Source organism: Cynara cardunculus (genome assembly GCF_001531365.2).
Source record: "Cynara cardunculus var. scolymus isolate 2C chromosome LG 4, CcrdV1, whole genome shotgun sequence".
In the NCBI taxonomy this organism is placed as follows: Eukaryota; Viridiplantae; Streptophyta; class Magnoliopsida; order Asterales; family Asteraceae; genus Cynara; species Cynara cardunculus.
In genome coordinates, this window is record NC_037531.1 from 11,459,121 (window position 1) to 11,472,616 (window position 13,496).

The window sequence follows — 13,496 nt, forward strand, 5'->3', positions numbered from 1 at the left end:
TCACATTATTTACACCTTAGTCACCCTCACTCCTACTCCTACTCCTCATCCTCCATTGATATGCTCCTCCTTCCTCCGAGTAGCTTGAAATATCCTCGAAATCTACCTTTTTATCTGTCGATTTGAAATTGTCCATTGCTCCCAAATTCTAAAAATTTCCTGAATCATTGCTGTGATTTTGGGATCTAAGAAAGCGTTTGGTTTGATGGAATGGTTTCGAGTGATTTAGATTTCGTGGAATGATTTGGATTTGGAATCTTTAACGTATTCGGTTTCTAAGATTTGGAATTGAATTGAATTTTATTTTTTTATACAAACTTGTAAAAATAAATTATAAACAATTATAAAAATAATTAAATTACATTTTTATTGATTGATTATTATAAAACAAATAACTTTAACATATTTTAAAACCGTCACGCCTTTTCTTATCTAATTATGTCTTCATGAGAGCTTCACATTCAACTACAAAAGGAATCGAGAAATTTGATAGAGCAAACACCGACCTAGAAGTAGTAATGGCAGCCTTCAAAAGATCCAAGGACTGTTGTGTCGATTCATTCCAAATAAACGTATCCTTCTTTGTCAACTCGATCAGTGGTTTACTATACACCTGTTATTCCGAACAAACTTACGGTAATAACCCCTAAAGGCCAAGAAACCCACGTACTCCTTTAACCTGGTTTGGGGTTGGTCAATCGATCACAACTTGAACCTTTTTAAGATCCATTGAAACTTCTTTCTTAGTCAATCGAACATTTTTTTTTCCTGATTTACAATGAACTGATGAGCCAATAGAATTTTTATTGCTGCAGACAGATCACAGAGATGTTTCTCCCACGTTGGACTGTAAATCAAAACATTATTGAAAAATACCACAACGAACTTGCGTAAGTATGGATGAAATATGTCATTCATGATGGCTTGAAACGTAGCGCGAACGTTAGTGAGCCCAAATGGCATTACGAGGTACTTGTAATGTCTATCACGTATGTGAAAAGCTTTCTTTTCCACGCTTTCCAGCTGCATTCGAATCTGATTATAACAATATTTTAGCTCTAATTGCAAGAAGAAAAATGAGTGCCCGTTAATTCATCAATTAGCTCGTCCACAACAGGGATCGGGTAATATACATAAGGTGTTTGGTGAAATAGGTGGGAGAACTGTAAATAGTTTTTTGGTTGTCTTGGCGTTTTTTGTAATACTTCAATCGCATATTATGACAATTTAGTAGTAATTAAAGGATTTATTATGATTGTTCGTTAATTAATTTTATGGATTCATTGTTATTTTTTGTTGATCAATAACGAACAGTAAGGGGTAAAATAGTCATTTAGATTGTTCATTTAACACAACAACTGAAAAACAGTTTTTGTCTAATATATACAAACAACTTAATCCATACAGGATTTAATGAAAAAACAACCGAACAACCTCTTAGTAACATAACAAATAGCATTAACACAAGAAATCTTTCCAAAATAGTTTATAAGAAATTGAACACATATAAAACTTAGGGGTCGTTTAACTAAATGCTTACCAGGTAAGTGCTTACCGATATGATTCAACATTATAATTTATTTTGATACGTAAGATTTTAACACATCAAAACATATTGAATGCAACAAGTTACTGGGTAAGTGTTTACTTGCGTAAGAGTCGTCATCCTTACTTACCGGGTAAGACTCTCTATCCTTTTCATTGCTCTTACCCGGTAAGATTCTTGGCCCTTCTCATATTCATCCGATAAAGAAATTTATCTGGTAAGCACTTACCAAGTAACTGTTTAGTAAACGGCCCCTTTTTTGTGATACCAACTCGAATTTGCAATCGTTTGTTCATTGCACACAACTTGTCTCATTTGAACCTAACTATTCAGTTCCATGGACATACTCGTTTTTCATTTACAACTTATTTTAGACAAGTGATCAAACTATGTTTTTTAATTCAAACTGTTCATTCAGTATATTTATTAAACATTCATTTTTCATCCCGAACATACATCAACTTAGGAGTTGTTTGACAGTTATTGAATGATTTGGTGCAGAATGATTAAGTGGTTATAATGATTAAGAGGCTCTCATGATATAGTGAAAAATGAAATTTAATTGTTTGGTAATTGTTTGTAATGAAATTAGGATGCTTAATAGTTAAGATAGACCCAGGATACAAAAACATTCAGAGGATTTTAGAACCATTAAGAGACATATTTTTTTTCGCCAAACAAAATTCACCTCTTAATGATTTAGAGTCTGCGTTTTTATGGAACTATTAAGAGATATACAAACAACCCCTTAAACATAAATAAATTTTCTTGGTAGAAAACATATTATATAGTAATTGACCAAAATACCCCTTGTACCAACCCAAAAACACTCCCTTTTATAACAGAAAAAACCAACTTCCTTTTTGGTGCCTAAATTTGCTCTCCTCCTAATAACCCAACCCCCCAACCCCAACTTGTTCTGGTACCCCCCACGCATCCGGCTTCCACCACCCAAAATGGCTCTTTGCAACACCAACTCACTCCTCCCCACTAAATCCTTCCAAATCCAAGCTCTTCCACCACCACTCATATCTTTTCCGACCACCATCTCCGCCGTCCATTCCCCTGACCCATCCAACAAATCATCGTCATCTTCTTCAAAACCATCCTCACCTGCCACAGCAGCCACCGTCTCCACCTCCACCCCCAAACTCTCAACAACATCAACCCCAAAATGGACCATAGACAGCTGGAAATCCAAAAAGGCTCTTCAACTACCGGAATACCCAGATCAAAACGACCTGGAATCAGTGCTCCAAACTCTAGAAGCCTTCCCACCAATCGTATTCGCCGGAGAAGCACGCCGCCTTGAGGAACGACTCGGTGAGGCCGCAATGGGGAATGCGTTTCTGTTGCAGGGTGGCGATTGTGCCGAGAGTTTCAAGGAGTTCAATGCGAATAACATTCGTGATACTTTCAGAGTGATTCTTCAAATGGGTGTCGTGTTGATGTTCGGAGGTCAAATGCCGGTTATCAAGGTCATGTATATCTTCAATCTTTCTCACCATTTTTGTATGATTTAAAGTTTACCCAATTCTTAAATCCCTTATGATTTCAAATCCTTCAATTTATAAAGGGAATTTTCAATTTGAGTTGATGATAACATATGAAACTGATGGATTACAATCGGGACCAATGGAAGAGATCGAAAGACAGGAACAAATCATCGAAAAGGCTGTTTGGTTGGTTTTTCACGGATAAAGTTGTATGTGTCGATTAATTTGTTTTTATATCGAGAGCTCTTGTTTGTTTGGAGAAAACTTGACTTTATGCATAAAGCTTCCTTAAAAGCCTACTGAATAAGCCATTGCTAAAGTGTCAAGTATAGCTTACTGAATAAGCTGCAAGTCCCATGCAAACAAACAAACTCTAATCCTGAATTGCATACCAATATATTTGCAGCTAGTTTGAGTTTCTTTAATTTCAAACTTACCTGTTGGTTAGCAGCTTAACGAGCTTAGTGAAACTCACAGCTTATTCGATCAGGCTATACATGACTATTTGATAGTGGCTTAATGATATTGAAAGTGACTTATTCATAAGATTATAAAAGGGAGCTTTATGCAGAAAACCAAGTTTTTTCAAACCTGCCCTCCTCCCAACAAAAAAAACACGTTCCTTCTATCTATGAAAAAACCTTTCCAAACAAAAACATTCTCAATCTATACAAACAGATTAATCCACACATACAACTTTATCCATACATTAATGGAAAACCAACCAAACAGTAATCTATAGAGTGACAGAACTTTCATGTGTTCAAGAAGTCAAAAGTGAGCAGCATTTATTGGTGTATAAACTACACAAAATTGGGCATTTGTTTATGATTGAACTTGATTTGTGTTTAAGTTTTGAATCTGAATTGATTTTGGATTCTGGGTATCTGATTAAAACAGGTAGGAAGAATGGCTGGTCAATTTGCTAAGCCTCGATCGGACTCTTTCGAAGAGAAAGATGGTGTGAAGCTACCAAGTTACCGAGGGGATAATGTGAATGGTGATGCATTCGATCTGAAATCAAGGACACCGGACCCTCAAAGATTGATTAGAGCATACTGCCAATCGGCAGCCACTCTTAACCTTTTGAGGGCATTTGCCACTGGAGGGTACGCAGCTATGCAAAGAGTGACCCAATGGAATCTTGATTTCACGGAGGACAGTGAGCAGGGTGATCGGTATGTTGATTTACTCAACGGTTTCTTGTGCTATCTTTTTTTAAATACCACTTGCCATTATGATTCAAAATTTAGGATGTTGAAGTTCCATATCGGCTAGACATGATATATTTAACCTCTATATGCGTAGAATCAAAGGGATTCTACCATTCTAACATGGCCAACACATTCAATCAAGCATGTGGGGGTGTCACTATAACAAAATCGGATTTATAACAAACATGGCCAACACATTCAATCAAGCATGTGGGGGTGTCACTATAACAAAATCGGATTTATAACAAGCCAGACACGGTCCACCAAACTTGTATATACATATATGGTAGAAAATTTTGTATAACATTTGTTATTCAAATATGATGAATGATGTTTTTGTCATGGCATGTTAGGTATCGTGAGCTAGCCAGCCAAGTTGACGAGGCTCTAGGCTTCATGTCAGCCGCTGGTCTTACAGTTGATCATCCCATTATGACCATCACCGATTTCTGGACATCCCACGAGTGCTTGCACTTGCCTTATGAGCAATCTCTTACTCGAAAAGATTCAACTTCCGGCTTATACTATGATTGTTCGGCTCATTTCCTTTGGGTGGGTGAGCGAACACGACAATTGGATGGTGCCCATGTGGAATTCCTCAGAGGAATCGCAAACCCTCTTGGAATTAAGGTATCTTTCATCGTTTAACTCATTTTTCCTAATACAGTTAAAAGGGCAAAATTTATCAAAAATGCAACGAAATTTGTCTTGCTCCTATTTAATGTAAGAAATAATTTTTTCTTACAATCATTGTAATAAACTTCCAAAATTTCTTATTTTTTACCCGGTTGGACCGTTAACCTGATGATCTTGTAACATTTGATGACGTGGATGCTAAGTTTATCATCCCCTTTGCCATACCCCTTTTGTAAACCTTTTCATAAACGGGGTATTCACGTTAATAAGATAAGCGTAGGTCAGGAATAGGAACTAAACCGAACTTTGTTGCATTTTGACCAAGTTAAAGTTCGCAGGCTACTAACAAAATTCTCATTTGTCTCAAAAGGTGAGCGACAAAATGGACCCAAACGAGTTGGTCAAACTCATCGACATCTTGAATCCCGATAACAAATCCGGAAGGGTTACGATCATAACAAGAATGGGAGCAGAGAACATGAGAGTGAAGCTTCCTCATCTTATTAGAGCGGTTCGAAGAGCCGGTCAAATTGTCACTTGGGTCACCGATCCTATGCACGGCAACACCATTAAGGCTCCAAATGGTTTAAAAACTCGACCCTTTGATGCTATTCGGGTAACTCGCTCATCTCATTTCTCAGTTTTTAGCTTCTTTACTTGCATGATTACTTAGAAATCAAAACCATACAAAAAATTTGAACCTTCATACATCTTTGTGGACAGAAATTGCATCAATTATTGGTGCAAGTAGTTGTCCTTGTGAAAAAGACTAAAGAATCAATATGAACCAAAAGAATGTGTGTTTTACTTGTGCTTTTGGACCTTAGGAACCAAATAACCACTTGTGTTGTGGTGCAACGTTAAGCCTCAGGCGAATGCAGTGAAAAATCTCATTTACATCGGGTTCAAATCCAGGCACCGCCAAAACTCTTGTGGTCATGGAGGTTCACCTGTGACGACTCCAGGCCATTTGTGATTGCCAAGGGATTAGTCGAAGCGGGTAACTGGCCCGGAACCTATGGTGATCCAAAAAAGATAACACTTAAGTTTATAGGACCAAACAATAGTGCATCTTATATAAATGTGTGATAATAAGTTGATAGGACGTTTTTTAACATCTCAATAAGTTCTTTACGACAATTTGTAAAACATCATATTAGTATTTTATGACATTTTTTGAAAAAAATGTCTTGTAAAAACAAGTGTCCTATAAAATTGTGTTTATAGGACACTTCCCAAAAGTTTCATATAAAAATACTAATGGGACATTTTATTTTATAAATGTCCTAAAAATTGTTAGTATGCCTAAATAGGTCTTAACATTGTAACACCTTTATACAGGACGCACAATTGTTTGCTCTTATAAACTTAAGTTCTATAAAACAATTTATTATGACATTTGGATATATTTGGCGTCCTATAAAGTCGATTTTGTTGTAATGTATGGGTGTCCAGCTGTACCTCAACTAATTCCATGAGGCCTTAAAGTTAACAGTCAAGCAAACAGTGCCACTCAAAAAACTTAAGGTGTCGGGGCACTTTGTCACGTGTATTGTTCATGATCATTAGTAGGGCATCCTATTCGTACAACAGTGAGTTGTTCATTAGATCATGGTCGATCATGTGTGATTATCGGAGAGGGTCCAAGGTCAAGGGTCCGGGAGTTGTTTATTTTGGATTGAACTTATAATTATACGAGTTTCAAGTATTAGTCGTTTCTGGGACGATATGTTTTGGAACTACCCTTCATGACATTTTGTTGTGGAAAAACATGTTCTTACGCAGGACATACATAATAAAAACTTGTTGTCACACGTTTGACACCATATAAGACTAGGACATGACAAGACTGAGTGGGCACAAAAATCATGGAGATGGACAAGAAATTAAATTACCAAACTTTCCATGACAATCTAAAATTCTAAAATTTTCCACAATTTTTTTTACCTGCCTACGTCATTATGATCCGTTCAGTCTTGTCCAGTTCGTTCCAGTTTGCATACCAAACGTGGAAAAAGGGTTTCTGCCACCATCTAGATTTGCCCCATTGTATCCGTTCCCGCAACCATCACTCTTTTATTTACTTTTGTGAAGTCTAATGTTAAATTATTATGATAGGCGGAAGTGAGAGCGTTCTTTGATGTTCATGAGCAAGAAGGAAGTCACCCAGGCGGGGTTCATCTCGAAATGACGGGGCAAAACGTGACCGAGTGCATCGGTGGATCGAGAACCGTGACCTTTGATGATCTCGGGTCTCGCTACCACACCCATTGTGACCCAAGGCTCAATGCATCCCAAGCACTCGAGCTGGCCTTCATCATCGCCGAGCGCCTAAGAAAGCGGAGAATTGCAGCTCGGTCGATTAATTAAGCTTTAAATTGACCTATATTTGTTATGCTTTGATAATAAATTACATGAGCTTGATTTAATAATCGTCATTTGTATTGTACGTGGATACTCAAATCTATGGTTTTAAATATATAAATTAAAATTTGTAAAATGACTATTCTAACCTTATGTTTTCTTTTAATTTGAATTTTCTTAGTGTTTCATCACAGAAAACCCTCAAAGATCGAATATTTGCCTTGTCATAATCAAGTCTTTTAGGTCAGTATATTTATTGTTTTCAAGGGAATTTACATTTCAAACATCAGGTAAATGAAGAGATACCAACTTGTTTTTTGGAATAAAATCATACAGTACGATACATCCACTCCAAACGATAATTCAGATAATTTTCTTATCACTTTCTTATACCATCTTAATCAACTTTGGGATTGTTTAATCGGTTTCCCGTTAAGTTCTGTATAGATTAAGCTGTTCATGTTGGTGTATTTTCCTGTATAAAATGGAAAGGTTTTGTCTGAAAGAGTTTTTTCATATATGGAAGGACCTCTTTTTTAAATGAGGGACAAGCTTTGAAAAAATAGAAAAGGTTCTTTTTTTAAGGTACTCCCGGGAAGAGAGTTTTTTATCATCTTGGCGTCGAGCTATCTGCTCATCGGCGCCTGACCCTGAGATGTGGATCCGGTGGGTTCCTTAACCAAGCCACTGCTATGAGTCACCAGCTCATTCTTCAACAGGCATGCAACCAAAGCCCCAGGGAAAAGCATGAAAAAAAGGCTCGAATGGTATGATCCCTCCTTCACCCGAAGTTCAAGCGCCTTCTAATTTTTAATTTGTTTCTTATATTTATTTAGAACATAGATAATGAATAGATAGGAATGGAATGTTAGATAATTTAAAAACATGCAAACACAAAACATGAATAGAGTTAACAAAAGAGTCATGACAAATTTCAAAATGAGCCATCAACTAAGATGAATAGTAATCCTAATTCCAAACATACCATAATCTCAACAAAAATGCAAACTTTTTCGTCTATAAAAAGCCAACATTATGACAAAACTGCTTCATAACGAAAAGATTACCAACCTATGCTGCAATAGAAGGCTTAGAGGCAGCAGAAAGCCTGGATCTCTTCTTGGCTAAGCTTTCGCTACGTTTCTCTCTCTGCTCCTTCAATCGGGAAGCAAGAAGTTTCTGGTACTCGGCTGCCTCAGATTTCGCTTTCGCAATTCTCTTCTTCTTGTCTGCAATTCTAGCTCGTTTCCTTTGCAAAGTCAACGGAGTAACCAATCTCTGTATCTTTGGTGCTTTGCTAACCTCCTTTCCTGTTTTTTGTAAAAAAATCAATAATTTAATAAAAGGTTTCGAGAAGACAGCATAAAGAGTAGAGCAGCTATTTCCAAGAAGACCACAGGCCAGTGAGAAGTGTGTGAAAGTGAATAACAAATAAGCTAATATTTGAAAAGCTGGATATGAATAAGCATTAGCAATATACATAGAAGGAAGACATGAGTAAGCAACAAAGATATAAATAAAGACAAGTATTTTAAAAAACATAAATTGGATTAAAAATTCTATATTTCATGGTTCGGGATTTAATTTCCCAAGTAGATAAAACCTATAATCACATCAAGGACCCACGAAATGGAACTGTTGAATGGGCTAATTAATTATGAACTTAGCAAGCAACATTTGATCACTTTATATTGTGTTGATTCACACACAACAATAAATTTGATTAAGATGAGAAATGAAAAACTTACCAGCCTTGTTTGTAAATTTCCTTCGGTATGTGTTGACATACTTCCGAACATCATCATCTTTTGAAAGGTTGAAGAGTTTACGGATTTTGGAGGCCCTCTTTGGACCTCTCATTCTTGGTTTCTCCACATCAGTCAGCCCTGGAAGATCATTGTCACCCTTCTTGACAATAACCAAATTCAGCACAGAAAGGTCTTGGCTCACTATACAACCACGTACAGACTTTCTCCTCCGTTCACCATTCCTCCTTCCATATCCACGAAAGCAGGGTGTTCCTGTTGACATTGATATAAACAAGTATTAAATTTACCAAAGTGAAGATAAACAACCAAAAGGCAGACTCAAAATGTGGCAAGAACTAAAGTGTGCAACTTGAATAAATGATTACAAAATAACTGTAGTGAATAAAGGTGAGCCTGTGCCAAGCGATTTGATAAACTCACCTCTCACCAGTAGAAGACGGACACGCCCAGGAGTTAAAACTCCCTGTTTCATTGGAAATCCTTGCTTGTCACATCCACCCATGATTTTAAAAACATAGCCTTTGAATTCCTACAAAACATTAGAAGAAGATACCAAGATATGAATATATAAACCATAAAAGAATCCAACCAGATATTTCATATAGAGATTAAAGACAACAGCAAAGAGTGTACCTCCCCAAGGGCATCTCCACTAACTTCCTGTGAAATCCTTTTGTCAAAAAATGCACGGCTAGAAAGAAAAACAACAAGACATAACATTAGATTATGAAAAACTAAAGATAAGACCACCCATGAAGATAAAAACTAACAAAGGTAACCTAATGTTAGCAAATAAAACACAATGGATAACAGCAAGTGAAAGCCAAGCTTAATCAAAGCGACCGACAGCAAATACACTCACGGACTACTTAGCTCCACATGTCATTTAAGAAGACTATATGATTCATGACTAGATTTTAGTCCAACATGACCTCTTTCCTATTAGCAATCATTCAAAAGAGCTACAATATTGATTTTGTCCAGAAGATTCTTTTGTTTGTCAATATTAAGAGTGCACATCAAACAGCATTGCATTTGTTTCAAGAAGAAACCATATAAGCAACAACTTAAATTCTAAAGTTCTAGAGACTTCCCTAGAAGATTCAAATCAGAGTCATTAACTTTTACATTTCATTTTCATAAATACTCCAATGACATAGTTTCATCAAAAAGAACATGGAGACTTAAGAGCCTAACAAAATCTTTAAAGATTGGCATACGTGCAATTAAATCTATAGAATAATCTCAGCAGATCACCATTATCCCTTAACTGGTGAGTTATTGTGCATCCAACCCTAAAACAAAGTTCATCTTATCAAACTGAAATACCAGGTAGTTCTCCTCATATATTTTCTAATGTGTTCTTTCCAATTCCAAATAAAATTTGCAGCTTTATCCATTCAACAATCTAGTTCATCACAAAAACCGACAGAGATATAGTAAAACTAAAAGCATTTCGAGTCATTCAATCAAGGCATCCAACAGAAATTTAGCGTTCCTATCTCAACAACAAAAAATGATTCTACATTATCAAATAAACCCCAAATTTCATCCAACTTAAAACATAATCATAATAAGATTAAAAATCCCATACATTAATAGCACAAATACTAAAACCAGAACCGAATTAAGCTTACAGTTTCTGATCATCGTCAATCTCGAGCTTCTTCTGGCATCCAGTGGTGGGATTTGCAATATTAAACTATAAAAATGTAAACGAGAAATGAAAATCGTTACGACGATTAATCATGAAAATAAATTTGGTACGTAGATTTTGTGCAAAGATTCAAACCTTCATCTTCTCTCCGGTCCTTGATTATGCGGCGACGAAGCAAAGGACTCCTGGGCTAGGGTTTCTGCCCGACGGTTAAACAGGCATATATATAAATCTTTTAATTTTTCACTTTGCCCCCTTATACTTCACAATTAGGTTCATATCATCATATTATTACAAAAAATATCTCATTTTAGTTATAGGAAACTACAAATTCATCCCGTTAATTTTTATTTTTTGCAATATTCATCCAAAATAATTAAATAATCTTTAAATGGTTTTTCAATTAAGATCGTGATTTTTTGAAATTTTATTAATTCAATAACCTTCAAATTACATATTTATGGTGTTAAACACCCCGTCTTTGTTGTTAAACATTTTGTCGCAAAAACAGTTAAAAAAATAACAGAGTGTTAATTTGTAAAAAATCAAATTCATATAAATGGGGTGTTTATGATTGCTTATAAAAATAACTTATTGACGTATTCCGGTGTGACACCGGTAATAAGCACCTTTGAGTGTTTAGATAAACAATTTATACCGGTGTTAAACCGGTAATAAATTTTTTTTGAATAAATTAAATCATTCTAACTTATAATAAATTGATAAGCATTTTTTGTAGAAAAGCATAAGTTATTTCAAATAAGCAATCTCAAACACCTTCAAAGTAATTTAACAAAATAGACCTAAATCTTAAATCCAAATCGAATGAATAACAAATGAATGAAAGGGAATTTAAATAGAAAGTGTTTTATTTTGATTCATGTTACAGGAACCATATTTTCAAACGTTCTATTTTGGTGTGTACGACAAAACATATTAAACAAGAAAAGTTAAATAAAAAATTGGGAAAAGTCCAAAAAAAACAAATGGACTTTCTTGTTTGAAATGATTAAGCTCTTGGACAATCTTTTTGAATGAATAAGTTATTGGACTTTCTAAAATCTGTTAAATAAATTATTGGACTTTTGAAAACCTGTTAAATTCATTTTTATTACTTAAAAATGTAACATACAACCTTGTATAACCCATTGAATAAAAACGACATGTGGAATCCAACACCTTTCATCATACCAAACCCACCCAAGGAGGAGAATGTTAGGTAGACCATCTATCGAGAGGAATAGATCAGAAGGTAGGCCAAGACATATAGCAATTGTTTGGAAACGGGGTACAATGCCAACACTTGTAAGAATGAGAAAAAAGACCCACCACCTAGACCTGTTAAGCCAAAATGTAGGACAAGACTCAACATTCCAAAACTGACAACACGAGGCTCTAGAGGTGGAAGAGGGACTAAAAGGTGTGAGGATACCATCAGATGCAGGCGTTTCTAGTGATCCAATCACACGAGAAACAATTATTGGGGTAAGACAATATCTATTTTTTTCACATTTAAATAACATTTTGTTTTTAACGATTACTACTTACATTTTATATTCATCGTTAAAGACATCATGAGGTGAGATTGTTGTTCGACTTCAAGAAGAGTTACAGAAAAGTCAAATGGTTGTATCTCAACCAGAAATAGATTAGAGATGTAAGTGAAGAATAGTTCATGCCACGTCCTTCAATTTAATATAGATTAAACATTACTTGGGTGTATTGTGGTGCAACTTTTGGTATATTTTGGTGCATATTTTGACATAACTTTTGGTATATTTTGGCGCAAGTTTTTGTATATTTTGGTACAATTTTTGTATATTTTGACCCAACTTTTATATATGTATTTATTTATGCTTTAGGTACAACTTTTGTAAGTTTTGGAATTACTAATGAAGTAATGATTTTATAAATGTAAGAATTTATTGTTGACAGGGCAAATCAAACTAAAACCAAGGATCGATACACAAATCAACATACATGATTGTTGATGATAAATGGAGAAGAAAATACATACTTGAAGGGAACTTCATAGGATGCTTACTTAAAGAAGAAGATGAAGTAATTAAGATTATCCTTCAATTAGGGCCCGTTTACCTACACACTTACCCAGTAAGCGCTTAACGTAAATTTCAACTCTATCTCTTACTTATCGGGTGATTTTAGTCTACTAAAACGATATCGTATATAACAATTTACCTGGTAAGCTCCAAACGTGGTAAGAGTCATTGTCATCACTTACCGAGTAAGACTCTCGTTTCATGCCTTCGCTTTTACATGGTAAAATTTTTGGTTATTGTTATATTCATCCGGTAAGAGAATATGACCTGATAAGCGCTTACCCGAATAAGCATTTGGTAAACGACCCCTTAGTCTCTTGATTGCCCTTCAATAATGATGGATTGATTAGTGTTCTTGATCTCCCAATTTCAACATGAATTTTGGGTGCATACATATGTTTTTTTGGAGAGAGTTTTTGGATTGAAAGTTAATTGAAAATTATAAGCATCAATATTTATAGTTAAGTACAAGGACCAATATTGCTCATCACAATAATTGGAGGACATGCTATGTAATGTGGGATTTAATTAATATATAACTTATATTTAGGTTGTTAATAATGGATTAATAAAACTTTTATATATATAATATATATTAGAAGAGTACTCGCGCAATGCAGCGAGATACATCGTGTTTTTAATATTTCATTTTATTCTTTATCTCAGTCGATGTTATAATATGACTTTATGTGATTTTGAGAAAGTGATGATGTTTTTATTTTTGAATAAAATATATGTTTGACGATATCATAAA

General features: G+C 35.2%; 2 protein-coding genes across 2 annotated transcripts; one reads left to right on the forward strand and one right to left on the reverse strand.

The window, feature by feature from the left end:
• Window positions 1-2,417: 2,417 nt before the first annotated feature.
• On the forward strand, window positions 2,418-7,392 carry LOC112511159 (phospho-2-dehydro-3-deoxyheptonate aldolase 1, chloroplastic-like). The gene is made up of 5 exons (XM_025116640.1): window positions 2,418-3,024; window positions 3,943-4,220; window positions 4,610-4,886; window positions 5,263-5,508; window positions 7,011-7,392. Exons 1-5 carry the CDS (start codon window positions 2,503-2,505, stop codon window positions 7,260-7,262), a joined length of 1,575 nt encoding a protein of 524 aa, XP_024972408.1. The 5' UTR covers window positions 2,418-2,502; the 3' UTR covers window positions 7,263-7,392.
• A 774-nt stretch (window positions 7,393-8,166) lies between these two features.
• On the reverse strand, window positions 8,167-10,879 carry LOC112511122 (40S ribosomal protein S6-like). Its single transcript, XM_025116577.1, has 6 exons — window positions 10,818-10,879; window positions 10,663-10,727; window positions 9,659-9,716; window positions 9,446-9,554; window positions 9,005-9,277; window positions 8,167-8,566 (listed from the first exon to the last, which is right to left on the reverse strand). Exons 1-6 carry the CDS (start codon window positions 10,821-10,823, stop codon window positions 8,328-8,330), a joined length of 750 nt encoding a protein of 249 aa, XP_024972345.1. The 5' UTR covers window positions 10,824-10,879; the 3' UTR covers window positions 8,167-8,327.
• Between the last annotated feature and the right edge of the window lie 2,617 nt (window positions 10,880-13,496).